Below are 26134 nucleotides of genomic sequence, written 5' to 3'. Positions count from 1 at the left end.
TTATTGGTATTCCCACATTTATAGCTGAGCATGGTGTGTATCTCTTTGTTTTCTTTATACACATATATCATATGAAATCCAGCTTAATCCTTTGTGCTCTCAATTTTTATGTTTTGTGTCTTCCAGCCTGAAGTATGGTTATTAAATGTGTGCTCCACCTCTTTGGATTGTACACTGGCTGAGTGTGCAAGTCAATTTGTTAGAACAACCTCGGTTCATAACCTATTTGTTGATTCCTCGGTTTCTGGGTACTGTAAACGCATACCTTGAGTATTTTTGTACAGTAGTATTCCACATAAAATGATATTTTATACCTTCTGAAGTGAGTAAAGTTCTAGAAAACCATTAGATGAAACTATTCTAAAATCAAAGTAATATTTCCCAACAAATTTTTGGTATTTTGTTAAAATAAATGTAGAGTAGAGAATTGAGTCAAGAAACTGATACCAGAACTATAAACATATTTGTGAAAATAAAGTGGTAAGTGAGATCTGGCTGCTTGGAAACAGAGGGCAAAGGTTTCTGTTAAACAGTGTGCCCTTTCTTTCCAGGTATTTGCTGTACTACAGCATCTGCAAGGTAACAAGAGCCTTATTTAGGTCTGTTCAGAGAATCTACAAGGGTGCTTAGTCTGGTACCTGAAATGCGTTAATTAATGTCGAAAATCACATTATCTTATCTTTTTCTTGTCTATGACCAAGTGTTTTACAAGCATAATCTCAAAATATTTTTGACAGGTGAAACAATGAGTAGATTGTTACACAATTTCAGTATAGACCTGTCCTTCAGATAAAATCAGATAAACAGAAATTCAGTGTTATACCGGAAGTCAGACAAACCTAGATTAAAACTAGTATTTGCTATATTTACTTGATGTGCTCCATGTAAAAATCAAACATCTTTGATCCTCACTTGTAAAATGGAGATGAATGTATCCATTTTATAGGTTTGTTGTCATTATTAAGGATTATGGATAACTTACATAAAAGTGTAAGAATCACTATGAGCACTCAACTGATAGGTATAATTACACTACAAAATACCACTAGGGGTTTGTGTGTGTCTGTGTGTTTAGCATGTATGTTAGTGAATCCTTTTGTTAGAAAATTCTTAAAGCAAACCCTTATGCAGAAAGAAAAAAGCAAACAAGAGAGCAGAGATTGGTGGGGCTGGTACAGGGAGGAATGAGCCAGCACCTCTCATGTCCCCAGCAAGCTTCCACGGCCATCCCGGGTGCACTTCACAGAGTCCTAGAGCTCTGGAGTAGATAGAGCATGGAGACCATTCTACTGGATGTTAAGGACCTTGAGGGCAAGAACTGAATCTTCTTTATTACCTGACACAGGTATGGCATGTGGTCTTGTGCTACAGATGATTGGCCACAGCGTACTGAATGGTTAGGTTGATTCAGCTCCACTACTTCTGAAGTTCTGTTTCCATATTTTACTGGGAAGTGTAGTTCTAACTGGAAGCTGAATTAGCAAACTCACATGCAAGCCTGTGTCATTTAAAGGATACAATGACAACATCATTATTTTTTCAGGTCTAGGTTGGAATTTGCGCTTGACACATAAGAAGATGATGAGTGATGAAAGTGACATGTTGGCTTCGGCATCAGAGAAGATGAATGGTATCAGAGCAGGTAATCTGCATCCTCTGAAAGACAAAATCATTGCCGGTCGCAGTGGCTCTTGCCTGTAGTCCCAGCATTCTGGGAGGCCGAGGTGTGAGGATCACTTGAGGTCAGGAGTTCAAGACCAGCCTGAGCAAGAGCGAGACCCCGTCTCTACTAAAAAATATAAAGAAATTCTCTGGACAACTAAACATGTATAGAAAAAATTAGCCGGGCATGGTGGCGCATGCCTGTAGTCCCAGCTTCTTGGGAGGCTGAGGCAGAAGGATTGCTTAAGCCCAGTAGTTTGCGGTTGCTGTGAGCTAGGCTGACGTCCTGGCACTCTAGCCCACGCAACAGAGCAAGACTCTGTCTCCAAAAAAACAAAAACAAAAAATACGGGATCATGACATTTACTCTGCTTGCTTGGCTTTTTCATTACAAGTCTCTTGTTACCTTTTCACTTTCTTACTTTCATTTCTGGGCTCTCTACAATGCCTTTGGCTTCCCATGGTTTCATTTCTTCATTTTCTCCTTATTTCTGTTATTCATTTTCTGCCAGAATTAGTCTCAAACTTAATTTTAAAATATCAGTAATTCCACTTCCATCCTAGGTCTTGGATCAAGGGTAAAGAATCTGCACCTCAGGTGATTCTGGTGTACGTGGTCTGTGGACCACACTTTGAGGGACACTGCACTGCCCAGTATCCATGAACGTTCTCATCTCTTCCCTTGAATCGACGTTCACTTTCCACCGATGACTCTTACATTTATTTTGTTATTCTTTAGAGACAGGGTCTTGCTGTGTTGCCGAAGCTGGAGTGCAATGGCTGTTCGTAGGTGCGATCATAGCTCACTGCAGCCTCCAACTCCTGTGCTCAAGCCATCCTTGGGCCGCAGCCTCCCGAGTGGCTGGGACTACAGGTGTGCACCACTGAGCCTGGCTTGTTCAATTTACATCTATTTACTGTCCCAATTTTTTGCTAAGCTTCCAGTCCCTATTTCTAACTGACAACCAGATATCTCCTTGAAATGTCCTATAAGTACATCAGTATTATCACTTAAAGCATTGAGCTCATTCACTGTCTTTCCTTGGAAGTTCCTCTAATAGTCTTTTTCTCAGTTCATTTTGTAACCCTCCGTCTACACTTTCCCAAGCCAGAAATTTAAATCATTTTAGACATTTTGTCCCTCATGTTCCCCATTTAGTTAATCAAGTTCTGCAAATTCTGCCTCCTCCCAGATTCTGCCTTTTCTTTTTATCCTCTCTAAAATCTGTCCTGTCTGTCCTACCATTATCTTTCTATGACCAAGTAACCTTTCCACATGACGCCCCTGAGACTCTTGCTTTCCCGCTCTAGTCTATCCTTCCCGACCCCACCAGAGTCTCCTTTCTAAAACACGGATCTCATCCTACCACTCCCTTGTCAAGGATCTTCAGCAGGTGTCTATCATGGAAGCAGAGCAAAGGCTGTAAACCAGCACAGCTTTGTCTCACACCGTGGCAGAGGGGACTGACTAGCAAGTGAACCCTTGAGGTCTCCAGGAATGCTGGACACCTGAGCTCTTGTGTCACATTACAGTTTTTGTCTGAAGAGAGGAACTTTTATGTATTTAGGAACCCATTATAAGGAGGAGAGGGATTCATATGTACCAGTAGGTGGGGTTGTCACCCCGCAATGGTCAAGGTCAGAAGCAGTTGAGCTCTACTCCTCCTGGATTCTAGTTGTGCTGGCCCCACCTGCTTATTTTTTCTGGTCATAAATTTAACCTTATTCTGTTTGGTTGTTCTAAGTCCTGTTCAGAAGGTTCTTTTTCTCCCGAGGGAAGTGGCATGCCATAGTTTTTTATACTTCTATGTCCTGGAGACCCAACTTCAATTTAACCTCCTTTGTAAATTAGAGTACTGCATTCAGTTCTTGTAATATCATTTTCAAGAGTTCTTGGCAAGCTAAAACTTGTCTAGGGGGGGTGAACATGAACACCAAAAGTCTAACAACCAAATCTGGCAAGGAACAGGTTAAGTTTAATGTAGAAAAGTGTTTTCTCGCTCAGGGCGTGCAACATGCTTCCAAATACTAGTTGAAAATACTATGTGGAAAAGATATGGACTTACTCTGTCATGATTTCAGAAAATATTACTAGAACCAATTCTAGGCTTTTACCAGAGATCGTTACCGTACACTCTTAGAGAAACTCTAGTTGAGAGAAATGATATTTCTAGAATAGTGTTTGAAGGTTTTACATTTTATATATTGTATCATATTAGTGTCTTTATTTCTTAGCCCCCAGCAGGGTCTCAGACCCTTTCAGACAGTTATTAAGAAAGACAAACATTCCCCAGGTCCCACCTCAAACTAAGTCAGTGAGAAGCGTTGTGGGTAGGTAGGACCTGGGTTTATATGTTTTTAAATTAAGTTCGGTAATTCTCTAACTGGGGTGGGAGGGAGAGGAGGAGAAATGAGTATAAATGTTTGGAAACTTTCTAAATATACATCTCTCCCCTATGCCCGCCTTGTTTTGTGAAGGCAATTTAACAGAAGGGACTGTCACGGACACATATATTTTTAATAATATCATCAGGTGATCCTAATGCTCAAAACTGCCGGAAGAGAACACCACAGCCTGACTGGGTTTTAATGCCCTTGTGTTCCTCCCTCCCCTCTCAGCCTACAGGGCTGCTAGGGGATTGATTCAGAGGGTTGTGTGATGTAGTCAGCACTGTGCCTAGCGTGTCAACAGTGACTATGATTAGAGTTTGGCAGATACTGGTCTAAATCATTTGGTCCAGTATTAGGAAAGTCAGTGGAATGGACTAGCTGAAAGAATTTCTGTTTCCATGGTCACAATTGATCAAGCCCGATGGCCAACTGGGGAGAGAACGCAGGCATTGGTTTGTGTGTATCATCCAATTGCAGCCCTTCAAACATGTGAGGTGATAACCTGACCATCACAGTGACTGATTTGTAAGTATAAATGTAGTATGTGTATCTGACGGAACTGAAAATAAAAATCAAAGCGATAGAGAGGTATATATGATTGTTTTCATAATGGGTTGTGGGTCAGTTGTATGAATTTAAAAGTAGTAGAATGTTTTCTCCTATAAGTAATAACAAACAAAAGTGGCTGTAAAACTTTTTTTTTTGAGACAGGGTTTCCCTGTGTTACCCAAGCTAGAGTGCAATGGCATCATCATAGCTCACTGTGACCTCCAGCTCCTGGGCTCAAGCCCTCCTCCTGCTTCAGCCTCCCAAGTAACTGGGACTACAGCCGTGAGCCACCATGCCCATCTAATTTTTCTATATTTTTATCGAAACAGGGGTCTCACTCTGTTACAGCCCAGGCTGGTCTTGAACCACTGGGCTCAAGCAATCCTCTTTCCTCAGCCTCCCAAAGTGCTGGGATTACAGGTGTGAGCCACTGTGCCCAGCGTGTAAAACTGTTTTTTAAGGCTGATATTAACAAGAGCATTTGATGCTGGGCTGCAAATGAAATCATAGGGGAAAAGTTTAGACACATATGCTTCGCACATACATACACAAATGCACACATGTAATTCTGTGAAATCTGGAGATTAAATTCCAGTAAGTTAAGTGGAAGGTGGCCTTCATGGCTTTGAAGTTGTGCTATGCAGCTTCTACTTCAGTATAAATCCTTTTCAGGGATTTTTGAAGATTTTATGGTCTGTATATGCATGGTTCCACTTGGCCTCATCTGCCACCTTATCCATGGTTTCCGTGAGGCCGGCACACCTCACACCAAAGTCCACCAGGCTCTTTATCTTTCTATACTACACAGTTGGCCTCCTTGTTAGGTATTGGACCATTGATATTTACCACCAATTATATGGTTTTTATTTTTGCACCAAATGGCTATGACTTATAGAGATTTACATGATTGAATTATTGTTTTCTTGTTCCTTGTTTTGATTATTCCTCAGTGTGGTTAGACTGGTTTATCGCCTTCAGCGCTGGTATTTTACCTAACATAAATCCCATTGTCTCTCTCTGTGATTTTTCCTTTAACCTAGATTCTAAGGCTCTGGAATATTCCAATGGGTTTCTGATTGCCTGTCTTCCACTTCTCTGTTCACAGGAAGCTTGCAAGCTCTGCACCTTGTGGAAGACCTGTCTGGACTGTTAGAGGGGATGGAAACAGATGAGAAGGAAGGCCTGAGATGCCAGATCCCACACTCAACAGCAGAAGTGCTTGTTCAATGGCTTCAGAATCCAATGGTAGATGTTACAGGCTGTGTTGTGAATCTTTTGTTGCTTATTCCAAAGTTCAGAACATAGCATAGGTGACTATAACAAGAAAAAAAAAATTGTAAGACAAGAGATTTACTCTGATTTTGTCCCTTAAGAGATTCCAATTTCATTTTGACTCTAAAGATAACTGTTTACAAAGTGCTGTTAGTCTGCGTTTTATGATTGCTGACAGGTCACCTGAGTTTGCCCATCAAAAGGGCTTTTAGACTGTGCCTGAATGGCCTACAGTGGCTCACCACAAACAGTCCTGTAAGAGAAAGAACCTTGCACATAACAGATGTTTTCTCAGTCACATTGGGAAGTTCACTCTGAAGCACCCGATGGCAATTCCAAATGGAAAGTGTAATGAATAGACACTTGAGAAAGCAACAGAGGTTTGTGGCAGTCCTTGATAGGAAGCGCCATCTAGTGGTTTATGGCAATCATTTCAATTCTAGTTCTTGAGTTAAATGGAGTTGAGTGTGACTCACTGAACAGCAAGGCCTCTTTCTAGGCATCCTTCCCCCAAATTGATGCCATGGAAGAGCTGCCCTTTCTCTGGTCTCAGTGGTAAATACCACGGTTTTAATATGTGATGATCACATAAAATCTAAAGAATATCACAAAAACAGATTCGAAGAGAAGGGTAGGAATGATAGTATTTCGTAAGCGTTTAAAGGACACTCAATTTTCAGTAAGATGCACTAATATGCTTGTGAGTTGATTGTGTTTATATAAAAACTAATGAACATGGTATGAAAGAATCAATTCTGATTTTGGATCTGTGGTGGAAATGAAGCCACTTGCTTAGGGAAGCTTGATAGTACAACCTGTTTTCATGTGATGTGGCATAAATACTTAGGTTCCCACCCAATTTACCTCTCCCCTTCTGAGTGCAGATAGTACCATCCATCCTTTTATGCTGGTACAGCCACACCACCTTCACAACCGGAGATATTTTACTTTTTTAAAATATAGGATGGCTTGCTATTATACTTTATATTTACTTTGCAAGTTTGTCCTCCGGAGATTTAAGTGTCCAGGTTTGCTGATTTCTTTGGGGATGGCCTCCTGCTCTGAAATTAGGTGTTTTCTAACATATTCCTTAGCCCATTTTACATCCTATCTCACCCTTCTTTACTGCATGTTTTTCTGAATATTTAGCATGTAGTGAGAAAGGAATTTACTATTGTTAGAGGAACCTATTCTCCTAACCCACATCCAGAGGCCGCCAGTGACGGTAATAACTTAAGAGAGTACCTGTGGTTAAAGTTTTGACATTTTTTCAGAAATTGTCAATGGCACCACATCTTATTCAGAGTAATAGCCAAAGTGCTTACCGTGGGATGCAAGGCCTTATGGGATTGGTTCCCTGTGACTCTCGGACCTCACCTCTCATTACAATGCTTCCCCCTTTTCAGTCCACTCGAGGCACTTTGGCTGCTTCACTGATTCTCAAACATGCCAGGTAAACTGGCCACAGCGCCTGGGCTCGAGCAATTCTCCTGCCTCAGCTTCTTGAGTAGCTGGGACTACAGGCAAGCACAACACCCAGCTACTTTTTTCTATTTTCTTGCTTCGGCTGGTCTTGAACTCCCAACCTCAAGCAATCTTTCTGCCTGGACATCCCAGAGTGCTAGGATTACAGGCGTGAACCACCACATCCGGCCTTGGTTGCTTTTTAAATTGAACTCTAGATGGCCCCATTTAACTATTTTGGATTCCAACTGGCTTTTATTCCTATTGTATTTGAATAAGGAATCAGGAAATCTATTGGGATCATATATTTTATGGTTATGAACCATTTAAAAGCTATTAAAAGTCACATATACTACTACATGTTTCCAAATGATGTTTTTTATGTGTCTTTCACGACTTGCATATGACCACAGAGAAAAGAAAAAAATTCTATACTTTCTTTCTCAATCTCTATTTCCTGTGGCATTTATACCATGCGTAAATATACCCAAATCATATTTAAAAGCAGGGGCAGGAGGGAGGGGACGAAAGAGTGAGCATCAATATATGCAGAGGAGCCAGGTGCTAGGGAGGGCACAAGACGATTTACAGGCTCTGCCCAGGAGCTGAACATGCCATTGTACAGACAAGCAAACTCACAAGAAGTTAATGAGTTTAAGACAGAAAGTGATAAAATGCTGATAAGCATGGCTAGTCAGTGCTACCAGGGACGTCATTTGTGGACTGCGTGTTTGAGTTTTCTGGGGCAGAGAGAAGGGCTTCAACAGTTCTGGGTGTCCACCGCACACTCACAAAACTTTGCCTGCTCCTGGGTGTGGGTTTACTGTCAATGAAGAATATTACCAGCCACCGTTCCTTTGGGGTCATTATTCTCTCCTTGATAAGAAATTGTTGTGTAGTTTGGCGAAAACATGTCTAAAGGCTTCATGTGCCTGTCTTAACCTATTTTGAGGTAAATGAACCAAATTCCATTCTCCTATTTTCTGTTTGGCAATGACAGCTGTGCTGAATTCAGTTCAGGCTCCTTGGATTAAAGACACGTGACTTTCATTTGCCCACAATACATCGATCTTAAAGAGGGTCAACCTCACCCATATTATTTCCTTTTTCAGACAAATGGACACCTTCCTGGGAACGGAGACATGTATCAGGAAAGGCTGGCACGTTTAGAAAATAATACAGAATCCTTCATTCATCAGGCAAGTGATTTTAAAGTGTTGATCTTTCCTCACAACATACTTATAAAGACTATTTTAAACTGGGATGACAAATTCCAATGCTTACAGCCCCCAGACTGGTCATGGCAGTAAGTGCAGCAGGAAATGGTGAGGCTGGGGCAGCACAGGGCCGTGTGCACGCAGTCTGGAGGGAGCCGCCCTGACTCAGCCTCAGCTCCTCCAGGGCCAGTCTGAATAGAGGCCCAGTGTCATCTGAGGTGACTTTTTGATCTCATCTGTCATCTGATCTGATTTTCAATATATAGCAGGAATTCAAACATATGAATATCTGTAGTATAAAAATCTGAAAATTATTGTATATTTCTGAATCTGGATATAGACTTTTAATTTTTTCAAATGATACCATGGGCCAGACAAAACACAACAGTGAGTGGATCTTGCTTGTGGGCTAAATTTGAGTTTGTTTCTTTATAATGTTTTAAAATGTTTGGCAGTTATTTGTCTTTTGTATTTTGAGCTAAATGAATTGACGTATATTTTCTAGGCTGGTGATTATTGAGGAAAAACTCAGAGATTTGCAATAAGCACTGAGGTTGAAGGAATCACCCAATAGCTAGATCCTCACAGGCCTTTGAATGTGTTGAGTTCTGATCTGAATCATCTTGAAAGATCTCATGGAATTTGAATTTTCTGGTTTCTTTTCCTTATTCTTCTTGAAGTATCCTAATTGGAATAGTCCTTGATAATTTCTCTTTCAAACATTAACTTCATTTCCTCTCTGAACCTCTAATACTATGGTCCCCTGTCCCCAGAAAGATAATTAGTATGCACACACACTCTCTCATAAATGGTTGAAATGGTCTTAACCTATAAAGCACTGTACATCCCTAATCAATGCTAACTTTCTCCGAAATTGTATAGGACTCTTTAGATCAAAAAGCTACATATAAATAGGAATGTGAAGGACCACTGTCACCTTGTAAATTTTCAGATTATTCTTCTTTACAACCGTCTGAGTGGTGGGATCATTGCAGTGCTTGTTCCATTTAGAGAAATAAAGTATGCAGTAGGACCCACATTCTTTCTAACTCATTGCTGTATTTTACTCCAAATACAGATAAGTGTGTTAGCAGGCCAGCTGGAGGCTCAGCGGGAGAAGATTAGAGATTTGGAGCTTTGTGTCCAAGAGCACAGAGAGAAGTTGAATGCCACAGAAGAAATGCTGCTGCAGGCTCGTGCGGAAGCCAGCACCAAGGTGGGCTATTCCAGCTGAGTTATTTGAGATGCTACATTTCTATGTTGTGTTTGCTGTGAGGCAGCAGTAAATTTGGAGATTGACTTAGACCAGCACATTTTGTGCAAACACCTAGAATAGCAGAGTCTCAAAACACACACACAATATAAAATATTTATGTCATTAGCATCTGGAATAAAATATTAATAGGATTTTAGGTTATTTTAATTTTTTTTCTTTCTTTTTTTTTTTTTGGCATTCAGGTGGTTTTCTAACTCTCATCCAAGAGCATATATTTTATGATTAAGAAAAAAGACAAGTACTACATATGACTTTTGTTATTGGGGAAACAAACTGATAATGTATATAGACATGCGCCCGCACACAGGGTGCTCACATGAGAGGCTCTGTAATATAGCAGATAACGTACACACTGGAGCAAAACACTCAGGTCTGAATTCCTGGTCTGCCATGTCCTTGCTGTATAACTTTCGGAAAATTCTTAACCTTTCTGTTTGTCAGCTTCCTCATCTTTTGAATAAAGATAATAGGAATTTCTACCTCATAAGATTGCCAGGAGGATTAAAAGACTATATGTCACAACAACACCTGGCACATAGTAACCACAATGTCACCATCATCATCATCAATGTTATCATCAGGCTTAAGAATATATAAGGTTTATATATGTGTGTGTATCTACATAATATGTATAACTATGTAACTATGTAACATCTATATAACTCCCCCAATATACTGACATGTGTTTATTGATTCTCAAAGAAGGGTAACTAAAGTTAATAATGTTTTAATTGTATATATTCAGTAATTATACTTTACTGCATCCTTTACTTGATTGGTGCTGCTTTGTACACATAAATGAAATAAACTCACATGTGGCTGCTTCTAATAAAACAATTTTCAATGTATCTCTTAAATTCTAATAGGAACTTCTGAGCAGAACTTCTTTTAAAACTGAGAGATTGCATCTGTTGGCTGAAATTTGTGACTTGAAGTTAAAAGTGATGGCTGTGGAGAAGGACAAAGTGGATTATGAAGACAGGTTTAGAGACATAGAGGTGAACCCGTCTCTCTGTCTGTCTCTGTTTTCCCACCCCCACCTCTCACACACAGTCCTATGGCAAAGTTGAAATTCCTTGGAGGTGTGTGCAGGGGAGGTAGTTAATTACTCTATGCCCTCACCCTGCTTCGTTTTAAGAATAAACTTTATTTACATTGACATCTGATCACTAAATGCAAATGGCAATTTTTATTTAAAAAAAATTTTGTTAAGACTTTTGATATGCAATATTAATCTTTCCATTACCCTTTAAAAATACTTTTGACTTTAGGATATTTGGATCATCCATCCATCCATCCATCCATTTGTCCATACTGGTTTTCTTAATTTTGTAAATAATGCATTTAAATGCATGGTTTTACTAGTAATTATTTAGGCACCCTGATGATTTACTATGTCATTGGATTTTGCTTATTTGTATCGAGAAGATGCTTATATTATCATAAAATCACAGAACCTTTGGAGGTCAGTTAATTAGGCCTTCTACTTTTGGTCTATTCAACACACAAATCATTCCAGTTAAATAAGGCTTACTATACCTTTATTAATTTGAGGTGTATTCTACACCTTGAAGTACCCATTTTAGTGGATAAACAAGCTTTTTGTTTGTTTTCTCTATTTTATTGTTAATCTAGGCCTTCTAGTTTGTTTGTTTTGTGGGTTGGAGGAGAGAGCATATCCTTCTGAAATCTATTCATTTGAAATGAAATGTAAAGACCTGCAGCAATTCCTTCTGAGGGCCATCTTCCCTCCTTTTTTCTGTTTTCTTTCTTTGGTTGGAATGTGGAGAGGTGTCACACTGGATTAGAAGATGGATACCAAGAAGGAGAGAGGAGAGGAAATGCTTTATTCTTCCTCTCTATCTTTATCTCAGACATTTATTTTATGCTGACTGTATGCCATCATGATACCGGGCACATTACCTATATTATCCACTCTATGAAAGGTCTTTATAGAGTTGGAGATAATGAGGTTTACTCCATTGCTATTTTCAAAATCAAATTTTCTGTCAAAATCCAACTGTAATGGGAAGTCTTGGTATATGTCTTGCTTCCTCCCCAAGCAAAAGGAAATCTCTTACTGGGTTCATGTTTTAATCTTAAAGCTCTTTGTCAATCACCTATATGAGCATGTTTCTCATCTGATTGAGACAGGAGCTCTTTTTTTTTTTTTTTTTTTTTTTGAGACAGAGTCTCACTCTGTTGCCCAGGCTAGAGTGAGTGCCGTGGCGTCAGCCTAGCTCACAGCAACCTCAAACTCCTGAGCTCAAGCGATCCTCGAGACAGGAGCTCTTAATATAAGACTTAGAAAGTTACTCAGTTTTAAAATTCTTGCTTTTGTGCTTTCTTTAAAAATCTGCTCTGATGTTTTCCTCTTTCTCCTCTTTTTTGTCGTTCCCTGATCCCTTAGTTGCTATAAAAGGCAGTAGTAGAACTCAGTCAACAGATAAACAACAGGGCAGTGGGGCTAGCTCTGCTGCAGGGAAGAAATTACGGTAGATGGGCACAGAGGTGGCCTTTCTCCGTGTGCACGCAAGGTCTAGGGGAAGTCTTAGCCTGCATGACTGTTGTTAGTTTAACTTGGGTACAAGATGGTAACCAAATGTTTTTGGGTTTTTTTTGAGGGGTAAGACTCCAGAGTAATATTTACATCCCTTGAGTTTGGCTGCCGTTTGTATCAAACTTTTCCCCCACTGCTTCCTTACTTTCCCATGCATTCCCAATCACATGCAAAGTGATCTTGTCATCAAACTTCCAGTAAACTCAATGCCTGATCATTTTCTAATAAAAATTCAATGCTATTGGTAAAACATAGTACGCATGTACTGGGAGATTATGGAAGAGTTGATAAACTTTGTGATGTTATATATAAAAATAATTAAAATAGTGCTCAGAATTAAAACTGAATTGAATATTATTATGTTCCTGTTATTCTTTCCTTCATAAAAGCAAAATATTTCCCTGGATATTTCCTGAATTCAAAATATTTAACTTTGTCTTAGAATTTTCGATTATTTTGATATTAATTTGTAAGAAAATATTGCCGCGAGGAAGAAGTATAGGCATTTGCAAAGGATTAGGAATAAAAGTCTTTAAACCTTGGAAAATTCAGGACTTGCCTGTCTCAGTTATTATAGATGGGAGATGGTTAGCATCGCTCACCACTGCCCCCTTCTGGTGAGAACACACATGTCAGAGATGGAGTTCCTTGGGAGCTCTGAAGAGTTCTCGGAAAAGGGAAACTTAATAGGGATTTTCTTTTTTAAAGAACTGAACTTTTGATAAGAAATTAATTAAAATAATTTGTATTTTATTGTTAAAAGTTTCACATGAAGGTGCTATTTCCAGATTTTCCAGCCTGAGTTGTCACGGGAAGAGAAGATTTTTTTTTTTTTTTTTTCAGCGTGAAAATCTGGATTCATGTTTAAAGTGTTGCTGCAAAAGATAATGAGGTAGTTTTTTTAAAATAGGAAAAGGATACCAGTTTGTAACTCCATTTTCTTCAGTTGTTTTTTCTTTGCAAATTGTCACTATTTCTGAAAGTGGTAAAGTATAACTATATATTTATGTGGAGTTGCCATACAAAGGAAAAATTTTATAAAATTGTGTAATGGCTATTTTGTAAATAAACATACAGCTACGATTTCCCATTTTCCCTATGTGTGGAGACCTTTGGGACACCTTGTAAATATACATCCACATACCCCATATTGATGAAGGGAGATCACTAAGGAGTCATATCATGCAGAAATGATTCATTTAAATAAGTGAGAGAAACTGGCTTATTTTAAAAACTTGAATCCTGAGCTGTTAGATAAGGAATCACAAATAAAATGTTATTGAATCATGTGAAACAGTTCTTGACCTCATTCATAAAAGGAGAAAATAGATTTTTCTGTTATTGAAATATAATTATTAAGGAGTAATTACATAATAATGGTAGGTAGTACTTTTCCCCACTTTACAAGAGATCACAATATAAAAGCCTGTGGGTTTGCTGGGAAGTGTATTTCATTGTAGCGTCCCTTTCCTAGTGTTTGTGAACTTTAATTATTACACTTGGAAGTTTAGAATAATCCCTGTTCACAAAGTTTTACTTTTTATAGTATTGTTCTGGTTTTTTTTTTTTTTTTTTTTTTGCACGCTTGTATAATTCTATTATGTAGTTTATGAATTAGTGGCCTCTTGTAAAAAGAGAGGAGCCAAACATATTCACCATTAGAGGGATTGTTGTTGCTTATGATAAAAAAATGGCCTCCTGCACAGAATATTTGAGCTTCTCTTTTGGAGGAGTTGTTACTGTTTAGCACTCTAATTTCCTTTTCCTACTTTCTAGGCTCTGGCCATAAATACGAGACTACTCCTTAGAATATTTAGGCAAGTTTTACAAGTAAATTAGTCTGTTGTAAGAAGTGGCTATAGGAAAGGTGTCAAATTGTATTGTATTATGAAAACATCAGGATTGCTTTCTCTTTCATTCTACAAATATAAAATTGTAGTATAATACTGAATATATGTGTAAACTATAGGCCCTCATCCACCTTCAAGTGGAAAATCTGGTTTAAAGGATTCAAATTTTACTCCATTCTCCCAGACTGGGTTGATAAGCAATCTGTATTTTTGTAGACAAATGAAAAAATTATAAAAAATATTTTTATAAATACCCATATATCACTGAAAAAGCCCTAAAGGTAAATGGCATTACTAAAGAATGTGGCTTATTTTAAAAGACGGAGTTCGTGTAGTCAATTTTAGTCTAGAAATATCTGATAGATCATAGTAAGTCAGATATTAAGCTACCTTTCTTAATCAAAATTATAGTCACCTTTTATTTTCATAAGCCCCTCACTTTAGAGCAGGGCATTGGGGATTTAAAGCAGTGTTTTAAATGGAAAGATGTGTTGGTTCTTAAGGGATACGTTCATTTCCATTTGTCTCATCTAATTCATACAACTTTAACCTAGGCGCCATTGACTTCTTTAGATTTCCAAGCTGCTATTTTGGAATAGATAACTGTGTTACCACTTTCCTAATGTATTTCCTTGTTTCTTTTTGGACAGAGGCTAATTCAGGAGGTCAATGATTCGAGGTTAAAAGTCAGTGAAATGGACAGTGAAAGAACTGAGTACGAAAAAAAGCTTAAATCAACCAAAGTAAGTTTTCTCACTGGTTAAAAGATTTAAAAAAATGGTTCTACTACTCATGTATAACCAGTAATATAAGTAAAATATGTTTTCTGCTTAATATATGAGGAAGAAGGTATTTTGTAAGTGAATGAAGTTTTCCCCGAAGCTGGGAAGCTTCTTGAATTTAAACACTGGTGTTCTGAATAAAAACCAGGGCTTAACTAATGTGACAGAACATAACCTGTCATTTCTGTAAGTGACAGCCAACCTCCTTTCTAAACTGATGCTATTCTCTTGGTTCTTTAGCTTGTCTTTTTCTATTAATATCTATAGTTTGCTTTCACTCCTCTGTCTCTGTCTGTACCAGTCTTGAATGGCCAAGCTTTCTAGCATGAAAATCAAGGTGGGTCAGCAGACGGAACGAAAATGGGAGAAAATCAACAGATGGAACAAAAATGGGAGTCACTGATGGGGCAGAAGACTTGGGTCATGGGATCCACGGCCTGTTGCTTTCTGTCTTGTGTCGTTTTGCTGTGATGGTGGTTTTAGTGGTGTGTGCATTCATTTTGTATGTGCGTCACCTGTTTAGGAAAAATACATTTCAAGCTGATTAAAGGGATGGCGTGATCCCTAATATTGTTTTCAGAAAGATATGAAATAGTGAAAAATAATAAGCAGGTGAATAAAAGTATTAATTTATAAATTAAATCTAACAGTCTTAGACTATCTGAGACCCAACCATGGTAAAATAATTGTAGAAGCTCACCTCTGAAAGAATTCTCTTGCATATCAACAGCAGAGACAGCTTTTCTCCTTAGCAACTTACTTGAAGGTAAATAAATATACAGCACTTTACTATATCATGGCAGTGAATAAAAATTACTGCTTAGAAACAGTACTGTGAGAAAAGGGCAGTACTTTTTGCTAGTGCTACTGAAAATTTCTTGTACTTGTCGTCCACTCTTGCTGTAAGTCAGCCTAACGTTTTTGGAGAGCTATGTTTTCACATAGTATCATGTGTAATAAATATCTTTAGAAACCTCTGAAAATGAAATGGGTTATTGAATATAAAGATATACCTATTATCATTGCATAACTCTATTTTTCATGTTAAATGCAGCCAACAAAAGTTAAATTTGCTAAAGCTAATTCTTTACTAAAGTAAAACTGACATTAAAACATTAATAAGTAGGTCAATGGACTTGGAATCTTTTACAGTTGCGTAGTTAAAAAATAAAAAGAGGACTTAAAAGTGTGTTTCCTAAATGTATTTTTTCCCATTGATTTTAGGAGATTCTGTTCTTTCATCTTAGTGATGAAGATGAATTATTTAGTTCTGAGATTTGGCTAAAGTTGGTCATGACTTGCTACTATACCCACTACGTAAGCTCTCTGCTTGTCCAAGGAGCATGAGTGCTATCTTGAAACGCTGAGTGAATGTCAAGAAAGTCTCTTCCAATTTGGATTTATTTTGCTTTCATGACACTGAATATCTAATTTGATTATCTTCCTTGATTAACTTATATATATATATATATACACATATTGTTTTTTAGTATTTAACATGAGATTTAATCTTTAGGGCTCTCTTGGTCTTAATTACACTGTAAAAGATCTATTTTTAATTTGATCACAACGAAACTTGAAATAAATAAAGCATGACTATTATTAATTGGACTTCTATTAATAGTCTTGCTTCCTGCTTCTCATTGCCCCTGATTTCAGATGTTTGTGTCTGAATTCTTGTAGATTGTTGCTTCATCTGTAAAATCTAATTATTGATTTAAAGAGCTCAGATGCTTTCTGAATATTCTCTTTTAGTCATAATCTACTGTTTTAAAATGAATTTATAATTTATAGGATGAAGTGGCATCTTCAAAAGAACGACTGGAAGAAAAGGAATCTGAAATAAGAAGGCTACAAAAAAAATTTGTTTGCAAGATGAAAAGAAAAGAGATTGAAATTCTCGATAGAGGTAAGAATGTATGTTTAACATTTGTTTTCTTGTTAAAATCCTCCAAAATCTGTAAAGAGACTGATGTTAGTCAATGTGTAATTTTAGCATCAAAGAGAGAGTACCATAAACCAGCTCGGCCCAGGCCTGCAGGGGATTCTCCACAACTCTTTACTGTGCCTGGGAATCCATTACCTTCCTCTTCTGCAGCTGGAGAAGGACAATTCCGTACTTTATTGGGTGGTCCTTTTAGATTACTAAATTGTAAATTCTCATCACGAGAATGGCACACTGAATTGGGAATATACACATTCAGATACTGAGGCTGGAGAGAAAGTTGAGGCCCAGTCATTTTAATGCCACCTACTTATAAATGAGTAAAGCCATTATTTAGTGATGAGCTTATAGAGTTGGGTGAGCTTGTCAAGAGATCCTGCAGAGTGAACTTAGAACAGACTCTTGGAGCAGAATGGAGGAGGAGAAGAGAACAGGAGTGCTACAGCAAAGAAGGAACTATCAGTTGACAGATCTAGGAGAAGGAGAGTATCGTGACATGATGCTAAAAGAGATGATTTTAAAGGATGTAGGAAGTAGTTCAATGGTACCAAATGCCACAGCAATGTTGAGACTAATTTTATTAATATTATGAATTCAAATCACTTGAGGAAAGAATATGGCAATCCTTCACACTCTTTTAATCTTCAAAGGAGTTGCAATTTTAAGTTTATTAACTTTACTCACAATAAACTGTAGAGCAGAACATACATTTGTGTTCCATGTTTAATATTTACAGGGTGCTCTTTGTAAATCACTGATTTATAGACCAACAGAAGAAGAATTCTTAACAGTTGCTAACACCAAGAAAATTAACACCTAATCCTGTTCATACCATATTTAAAAATTCATCAAATCTTTGTTCTGTTCTTGGCATAGCTGACACAGAAATGGAGACAGCAGAGCACCTGGATCTGGCTGCATTCTCTAAGCAGAAAGCTTCACGGGGGAACAGTACCTCTTTGGGATCTCCACCATCTCAGGATTCCAAAAAGAAATTCAGAGGTATCATGAAACTCTTTCGAAGGTAAGTAAAAGAGTGAGCAAGTCAACTGGGCCTTGTCTTACATGTGGCTCAAATGTAGCGATAATTGGAAAACTGGCTAAAAATGGGTATGGAATTGTAAGACTTTTATATTCTTCTTATGGAAGCAAGGTTGTGATTTGGGATTCATTAACTCATGGGTCTCAGTTAAAGTTTAAACTTGTATGTGTAAGTTAATGACATACAAAGAGGATAGGCTGCAATATATGTGCCAGCTAAAAATGTTCTGATTAGCAAGTCTAAGGCCTCCCTAGGTATTAATAAGGCAATGTGTGTTGTGTCTTCTTCACATGTTGGAGAAGTTAGTTGTCAACAACATTGAATGCAGATAGCATGTCTGAGTGTGAATTCAAAAGAAGAGGGACAGGGGCAACTGCAGGGCCCCCATTGGATTGGCCTTGAGATTTGGGACAGTCTAGCAAGTAAGAACAGCCAAACTAATGGACTTTTGTATCTGTACTACTCCTCAAAGCCTCATGAGCTCCTGTAGTAGTACTGTCAGTGGGTTAATCAAAGTCATTGGTTATGCTGGGCCTACTGGACGGTTCCATCATCTCTAGAGTGGTGCAATTTGTCAATGGTTGGTGAACAACTATACAGAAGGTGAGGGCTATGGGAACTAGTTGAGGAGCCAGAGCTAAAGCGTCAACAACATCTGTATCAGAACAGTTCTTGGACTTAAATTCTACACAGACAATAATTATAAGTACTCTTTAGCATAGCTTTGGAAAGATGGGATGGCATGGTGGTTAAGAGTAGGCTCTAAAATGAGACAACTAGGATTTGATTTCTGGCCTTACGACTTTCTACCAGTTGAATGACCTTGAGCAATGACTTCCGTGCTCTGTGCCTTAGTTTTCTCATCATAGTAATTAGTACCTACTCGAAAAGGGGATTGTGAAGATTAAATGACTTAGTATGTGTTAAGTGTCTGGCAGACAATAACTACTCAACAAGCATTAGTAATTCATGGAGACTATGAAAGCACTTAAAGAAATAAATTCTACCAGAATTCTTAGATTTATCAAGACTACATAATGTTTTATGTATTAAGAATGGTTGGGCATGGTGGCTCATACCTGTAATCCCAGCACTTTGGGAGGCAAAGGCGAGAGGATCACTTGAGGCCAGGAGTTCAAGACCAGCCTGAGCAACATAGCCAGACTCTGTCTCTACAAAAAATGGAAAAGTTAGGTTGTGGCAGTCCTTGCCTCTAGTCCCAGCTACTCAGGAGACTGAGGTAGGAGGATCACTTGAGCCCAGGAGTTTGAGGCTGCAGTGAGCTATGATTGTGCCACTGAAACAAGACGATGGTAAAGAATATGTTTGTGCAGTGGAATTGAGACAGGCATCAGGAAGTGCATCTAAGAAAGCCTCTGGAACTGGTTTGGACATGCACCTGTGTGACAAAGGTGATTTGGACTGGTTAGAGCCGGTAAATATAATCCTATATATCTCTTTGAATGTGCTTCCAGCACTCAAACACTAAGTGGAAACTTTGTACACTGCGCCTGCTAATCAGGGATTATCTCCTCAGATAACTAAAAATAAAGATAATAAAGTAATAGTAAGTACTTTCAGATCACTTACTACATTCCAGGTACTATCCTAAGCACTTACTAGATAGTAATGTTCATGGAAATCTTAAGACATAGAGAGTGTTGTTATCCTCATTTTAAAGATAAGAAATCTGAGGCGTGGAGAGTGTGCATGACTTGCCCAGGGTCTCCAACCTGTCAGGCCAGCTCCAAAGCCTGTGTTATTTAGCTGTCTTCTACCCTCTCAGTATTAGGGAAATCTATGTATTAAAACAAGTCAGAAATGGACAGGTCATCCTAACCTTTTATATTAAACTCACGAGACTGCATATAGCTCTCTTAACCAGAACTCCTTTTGGCACTGTTACCAAAGTCATTAGACTAGATGTGTCAGTCAAATGTTGCTTCTAATTTTTCACTTCTAATAGCGCTGAGAGGAGATGATCATGAAAAGTGTCCCGTTGCTCCTACCCCATTCAATACCATTTGCATTATTTCTTCTTAGAGTTTTGTTCATCTTGCTGCACATTCCTTGAAATTATGAAAATGAGTATGTCATGTTGTGGTTTGTTTGCAGATGGAAAATTCAGAAGGGACAGTGAGACAAATGGATGCGTTCTCTGAAGGCATCGACAATCTGACAGTAAGTCGGTAAAATGAATTGAAAATATTATTTTAAAAATGTCTTTCAGAATAACCCCAAAGGACTGCACGCATTTTGAGGAATGCACAGTTCTGAGCTCCGGGCTTTCAGTGTGTGACTCCCCATGTCCTTGTTTTCCAGCCCCTGTTAAAAGAAGACGACATGTTTAAAGACTTTGCTGCCCACTCCCCCAGTGCCAGCCTCACAGACAGACTCAGATGTTTGACCCCAGCACCTGGACCCTTGTCAATGAGAGTGTAATTGTTTTTACCTATTTAATGTAAAAATCTGTAATATATTCTATTTAATAAAGTGTTGCGTTTAAGATGAGGCTTTTATCACAGTTTTTTCATTCACATCCACAGTATGGAGCATTTGGGGAGCAGGAACCAGTGTGTGAATGATTTTGTCACATCTGGGTTCACTGCAGCTGTGTAAGTATGACATTATGTGCTTTCAAAATCGGTATGTGGGATTCCTTTAAAAAGCATTCAGTGCACCCACTAAATGCCAGCCACACCTCTACTTGCCTCTTCTTGTCTTTTTGTGTATTTTTCTAAATATATGTGTATAGACAGTGTGGAGAAAATAGAGCACTTTTTTTGTGACCTAAGGAAGATGGTGAAAAGATCACATTTAAAAAAAAATACGGTGATCAAAATTTCTTATACCAGCTGGTTCCTGAAGTGGTCAGAATGATCTTTCTTTCACCACAGCTGAATTTTAACAATGTTGATCATTGGGGCTAAATTAATATATAGGAAAAACCTCCTCTTTTGATGAAACACCACAAAATTGTTGAGCAGTTAAAGAATTTCAGCCATAATCGTGTAATCCTTTTACCTCATAAGGAAGAACTCAAGGGACATTAGTATACTATTAACTTGACTATATCTATAAGCTCCTTCTTCCAAAAAATTTGTAGAAATAATTTCTGAATAATCCAAAAACAAAACAAAAACCTTTACAGTGTTAAGTTTCTTATTTTTGTCCTTTTAAAATACATCATTACATCAAAATAATAATAATCTGCCTAAACATATTATGTGTACATTTCTCAGGCTATCAATGAATGCAGCTTTTTAAAAATCTGAATAATTTTCTGAATATTTTGTTTCAATCAGAGTTCAAAACAATTGAGGCTGCAAAATGAGTTTTATAATGGCTATTTGGTGACGATAAAATGTAGTTCATGTTTTTCTATAGCTAGCAATGGGCCCAAATTATTCTTTGTAAATTGAAAGCTTTGTAAAATAGAAAGCTGCAACAAAAATCTCCCATTGTATTTATTTTTTTAGGAATATTAGAAAAAATATTCTATTTTTTATTCAGTGCTACGTAATTCCTCATGGTAGCCTACCATTCATTACTTGGTACCTGTATTGGCCTCTTACTGTAGTTGGGTTTTATTTTATTGTTTTGAAACACAGTCTCGTTCTGTTACCCGGGCTAGAGTGAATGCCGTGGCATCAGCCTAGCTCACAGCAACCTCCAACTCCTGGGCCCAAGCTATACTTCTGTCTCAGCCTCCTGAGTAGCTGGGACTACAGGCCTGCGCCAGCATGCCTGGCTAATTTTTTTCTATATATGTTTTTAGTTGGCCAGATAATTTCTTTCTATTTTTAGTAGAGATGGGGGTCTCGCTCTTTCTCAGGCTGGTCTCGAACTCCTGAGCTCAAGCGATCCACCTGCCTCAGCCTCCCAGAGTGCTAGGATTACAGGCGTGAGCCACCGTGCCCAGCCTGGGTTTTATTTTAATATGACTATGTGTCACCACTTGAAAAACTCAATTTGTTGTTATTAACAGAACCCGATTGAGAATACCAGAAGATGATTACAGATGCCAAAATTTCTTTATTCAGGACAATATAACATAACTAATTGATGATACATAATAAGGTTGAAAAATTTTTGATGTATTTTATCTACAAATATCATGCACTGCTGATATTTGTTATGGTCTGAGACATGAGAAATGACCACTTAAAGACCAAATTGAGCCAAATCAGGAGGCTTTATTAGCTGGCCAGCGACTACTCCCTGTACTGCCAAAGGCGGCGGCACAGAGAGCAGTTTTGAGCTTTTGAAGTAGAAAGTTTTTATTGTGAGTGAAAAATCACTGGGGCAGAGCAAGTCTGATTATAGGGGCAAAAAGTAGCATTACATTACTTTCATGTCTTGGTGTAACAGGACCTGGGCAGTTTAGGGCTTGGTCATGTGGAACACTTTGGGCACTGTCTTTAGTAAGTAGTTTTAAAGAAGTGAGATAGTAGGTTAATGATTTTTTGGCACGAAAATTATATTATGACATTATAGAAATAGCTTTGACAATGTTAAAATTTTAGCATTTAACATTATATGGCCAAAAGTTATAGTCTTGAAGTTTTTGGCCCTTAAAATTCCCCACTGGTTTTCAGGGGGAATTAAATCATTGATTTTTTGTTATAAGTTTTAAGTTTTGGAAAGATAGAGTTGAGTTATTGTGTATTTTATTAAGATTTTGAAATATTTTTTAAATTTATAATTTAGAACATTTTTTAAAAATAATTTATTTTAACTTTTTTTTGGCTATTTGTATCACTCTGTCTCCCACACAAATGTCTTAAGTAAATAAGGTGTTTAGTTTATGTCTAAGGATTTATCTTTTAAGTACAGAGTGGAATTTAATGTTATGACAGTGTCATTTATTGTCTTTGTAAGTACCTAAGTGTAGTTTATAGGTTGCTGGGGTTGCCTTTGGAAAGTTTAAAGTAAGTAATTAGGAGGAACTAGAGGAGTCTTTGGAAAGTCTTATTTTCAGCCGGTCTTCAGTTGGTTGGATAATTTATTTTCCAGGAGTTGATCTGAAGATGTCTTTTTAATCTGGGTTTGATGGATCTTGTGGTGCTTTCCGGCAACTTTTATGGCTGTTGGCGTGGTGAGAGTTACTGGCAGGGGTCTAGTCTACCTTGCCTCCAAGGTAGTGGGGTGGAGTTTTTTTATCTAGACGAGATTTCGGGGCTGTACCTGAAACGAAGCCTTTTTCAAGGGGAAGATTAATTGGTCTAGAATGAGTGGCCTTTATAAGGTGTCCGGTCTGTTGGACATCAGAGTGTAAGGCCTATAATGACTTAAGAAGGGAATGGTTATTTAACTCTGTTATTTTGTCCTCCCCCAGCTTGGGGACAAGTAGGGGCGGTCAGCTGAACATGATTTTATAGGGGGTTAAGCTTTTAAGATAAGGAATGTATTTAGCCCTTAGTAGAGTAAAGGGGAGGAGGCTTACTCAGTCTATGCCAGTCTCTAGCTTTAACTTGTTTAATGTTTTTTAAAGTTTTATTTTTTTATTTGTCTTGAACTCTGAGGCTTATAAGCATAGTGTAATTTTTAATTAACCTTTAATGTCTTAGTTAATAATTGAATTGTTTGGGTGATGAGCGCCAGGCCATGATCAGACCCCAGTGCAAGTGGGAGGCCAAATCGGGGAACAATCTCAGTAACTAGTTTTTTTATAGCTATTTGTGTTGTCTCTGACTTTGTAGGAAAAGCTTTTGTTCATCTAGAGAAAGTATTAATGAATATAAGTAATTGCCGGTATCTGTACTTGACTGGATTTACTTGAGTTTAGACATGGCACCTTGTTGAAGTTTGCTGGGCTTGGTGGTATAGTCGAGGAATATCCGACCTCTTGAATTAGTTTTAGTCTTTAGGGCTTTTTTTATTTTAACTTTTTTTTTTTCTGTGTAGTTTGGAGACTTTGGCAAGAGCTGTTTTGGCAGAGCAGGGAGAGTTAGGAGAGGCCCCACTGGTTTTTGGGTGACTTTTTTTGTTGTCGTGTCGGTGAAAGCATCATCTCTCATCACTGGGGAGTCAGTCCTCATTTTTGGTAAAATATCCCCTGTACATGTGTCATTGTAAAGGCCTTCTCCTGTCTGAGGGCCTGGGTTAGGGGCATGAGTTTAGCCTTTTGGGCTGGGGTTTTATGTCCAAGAGCCTGTGCCCAGATAACCTGGTCAGCAGTCACAGCAGCCATCCCTGTATACCTGACTCCCTCTGAGATATGGCAGGGTTGAGGGAGGCTGTTTTTAGGAAGTGAATCTTGTGTGTGTGTGTTGGGGGGGGGGTCTAGCAACAGCACCTGATATTGGCTTATGTAGGGGTTTGAAAACCACCTTTCGGGAGTGTGAGGCTAGAGTATGTAAGTCCTGCGTCAAGTTCAGTTTAGAGGCTTTTTTGACCAGGATGGCAGTTGTGGCAATGGCTCGCAGGCAGTTTGGCCAACCTGAAGTCACAGGGTCTAGTCTTTTAGATAAGTAAGCCACTGGTCTTTTTTAGGGTCCCGGCGTCTGGGTTAATATTCCCTTTACTATGCCTGGTTCTCAGCAACATATAATTGGAAAGGTTTAGTTAGATTAGGCAAAGCCAATGTAGGAGCGTTTGTGAGAGCTTGTTTGAGAGTCTAAAAAGTCCGGGTTTTAGTTTTAGTCTAAACTAGAGGTTTTTTTTTAGAAAGGGGGCCCTTTAGCTTGTTGGACAACGGAATATGTTGTTCTTGTGTCTACCTAAAACTCTAAAGTTTGCCTCTGACATTTAAAGTTACCTTGGGGTCCTGGGGGCTTATTGGGATGGAGCCCCGGCCCCGTCAGCCTGTGTCTTTTATAAGGACCGGCGTGGACTTGGTTCCCTCATGTTTTTTGTGGGGACATTTATTTTTCCAGTGACCCTGTTTTTTGTAATAGGCACACTGGTCACGGACTAAGCCGATCTTTTTTTTTGTTTGTTTTTTTAGTATCTCGATTTGGTCTTTTAGGCTCCTTGTCTCTCTTAGTTTTATATATTTTTTGTTTTATCATAGTAGATATGAGAATTTTGGCCATCCCTTTAGACTGTGCAGGCTCAGGGTCTTCTCTGTTGTTGTAGATCTTCTGGGCAATTTTTATTAACTTAGCATTTTTTAAAAAATCTTTTCAATTTCTGTAGTTTTTTTCTACTGTCTGGGGCCAACAGAGTGGCAAAGGCAATATTAACGGCACGTTTATTTTTTGGTGCCTCTGGGTCTCTGGGAGTATACAGGCAGTAAGCTTTAAAGAGGCGTTTTAAGAACGCGGCCAGGGGCTCCTTAGGTCCCTGTATGGTTTTGTTTACCTTAGACAAATTAGTCGGCCTTTTAGCCACAGCCTGTATGCCTCCTAGTAGAGTCTGGTGATACCCATTGAGAGGCTCCTTATCTTGTTTCTCATTTGGGTCCCAGGCCGGGTGCCTGGCAAGGAAGACAAATTTTACTTGGACTGGGTCAGTCGTGGGTTGCCCATCCGGGCCAGGAATGGTTTTGACTGCCTCCGTCCTCATCTGCTCGCACTCCTCAGAAGGGAAGAGGATTTGGGGGAGCTGCTGGCAATCCTCCCAAGTTGGCTGGTAAGTATTGTTAGAGCCAGTTCCCCTTGGCCCCAGGAACAGAGAGGCAGAGACATTGAGGCTGCAAAAAGGCAAAGGAGTTTATTGGCTAGCTTGAGCTAGGGTCCAAGTCCCAGAGTACCAACGCAGCGGCCTCTCTACGAACTAGGACACGGCCCTGGGGTAAAGGTTAAGCTTTTATACTTTTCTGTATGCTAGTTTTCACATGACACGTTAGTCTGTACACAACATACTAGTCTGCACACAACACACTAGTCTGCACTCCATCCCCCTTTAGTTTATTTGTTCTTTTAGAAGTGGCTGATCACGTTGGGTCCTGATTGATTGACTCTAAGCTTCGGGCTTTTCCCTCCGGCGCCAGTTGTAGTTAACGTCATTTAGGGAAAGAGGAGGGTCTCTGAGGAGGGTTTGAACTCATTCAAACCGAGCGATTGCTATATGGGACAACAGAAAGATTTCTATCTCTTTTCAAATGCATAGAAAAAATATTACCAAACTTTACTGAATATTTACATTTAATATTATGTAATATAAACTTGTAAGCCTTTT

At 38.6% G+C, this 26134-nt stretch overlaps 1 protein-coding gene across 1 annotated transcript; it reads left to right on the top strand.

Moving 5' to 3' along the window:
* Positions 1 to 1578: 1578 nt before the first annotated feature.
* LOC138396859 (liprin-beta-1-like) lies at positions 1579 to 20452 on the top strand. Its single transcript, XM_069490592.1, is given in 12 exon segments — positions 1579 to 1642; positions 5643 to 5672; positions 5675 to 5847; positions 8451 to 8537; positions 9634 to 9747; positions 10698 to 10829; positions 14892 to 14984; positions 16818 to 17139; positions 17845 to 17970; positions 19294 to 19445; positions 20126 to 20191; positions 20333 to 20452. Coding segments are annotated over 12 exon segments (1479 nt in total).
* Positions 20453 to 26134: the final 5682 nt, after the last annotated feature.

The sequence above is a fragment of the Eulemur rufifrons genome, chromosome 16 (genome assembly GCF_041146395.1).
Source record: "Eulemur rufifrons isolate Redbay chromosome 16, OSU_ERuf_1, whole genome shotgun sequence".
Taxonomy (NCBI): Eukaryota; Metazoa; Chordata; class Mammalia; order Primates; family Lemuridae; genus Eulemur; species Eulemur rufifrons.
The sequence above is the reverse complement of the archived record's forward strand: the minus strand, read 5'-3'. Positions and strand labels throughout refer to the sequence as shown.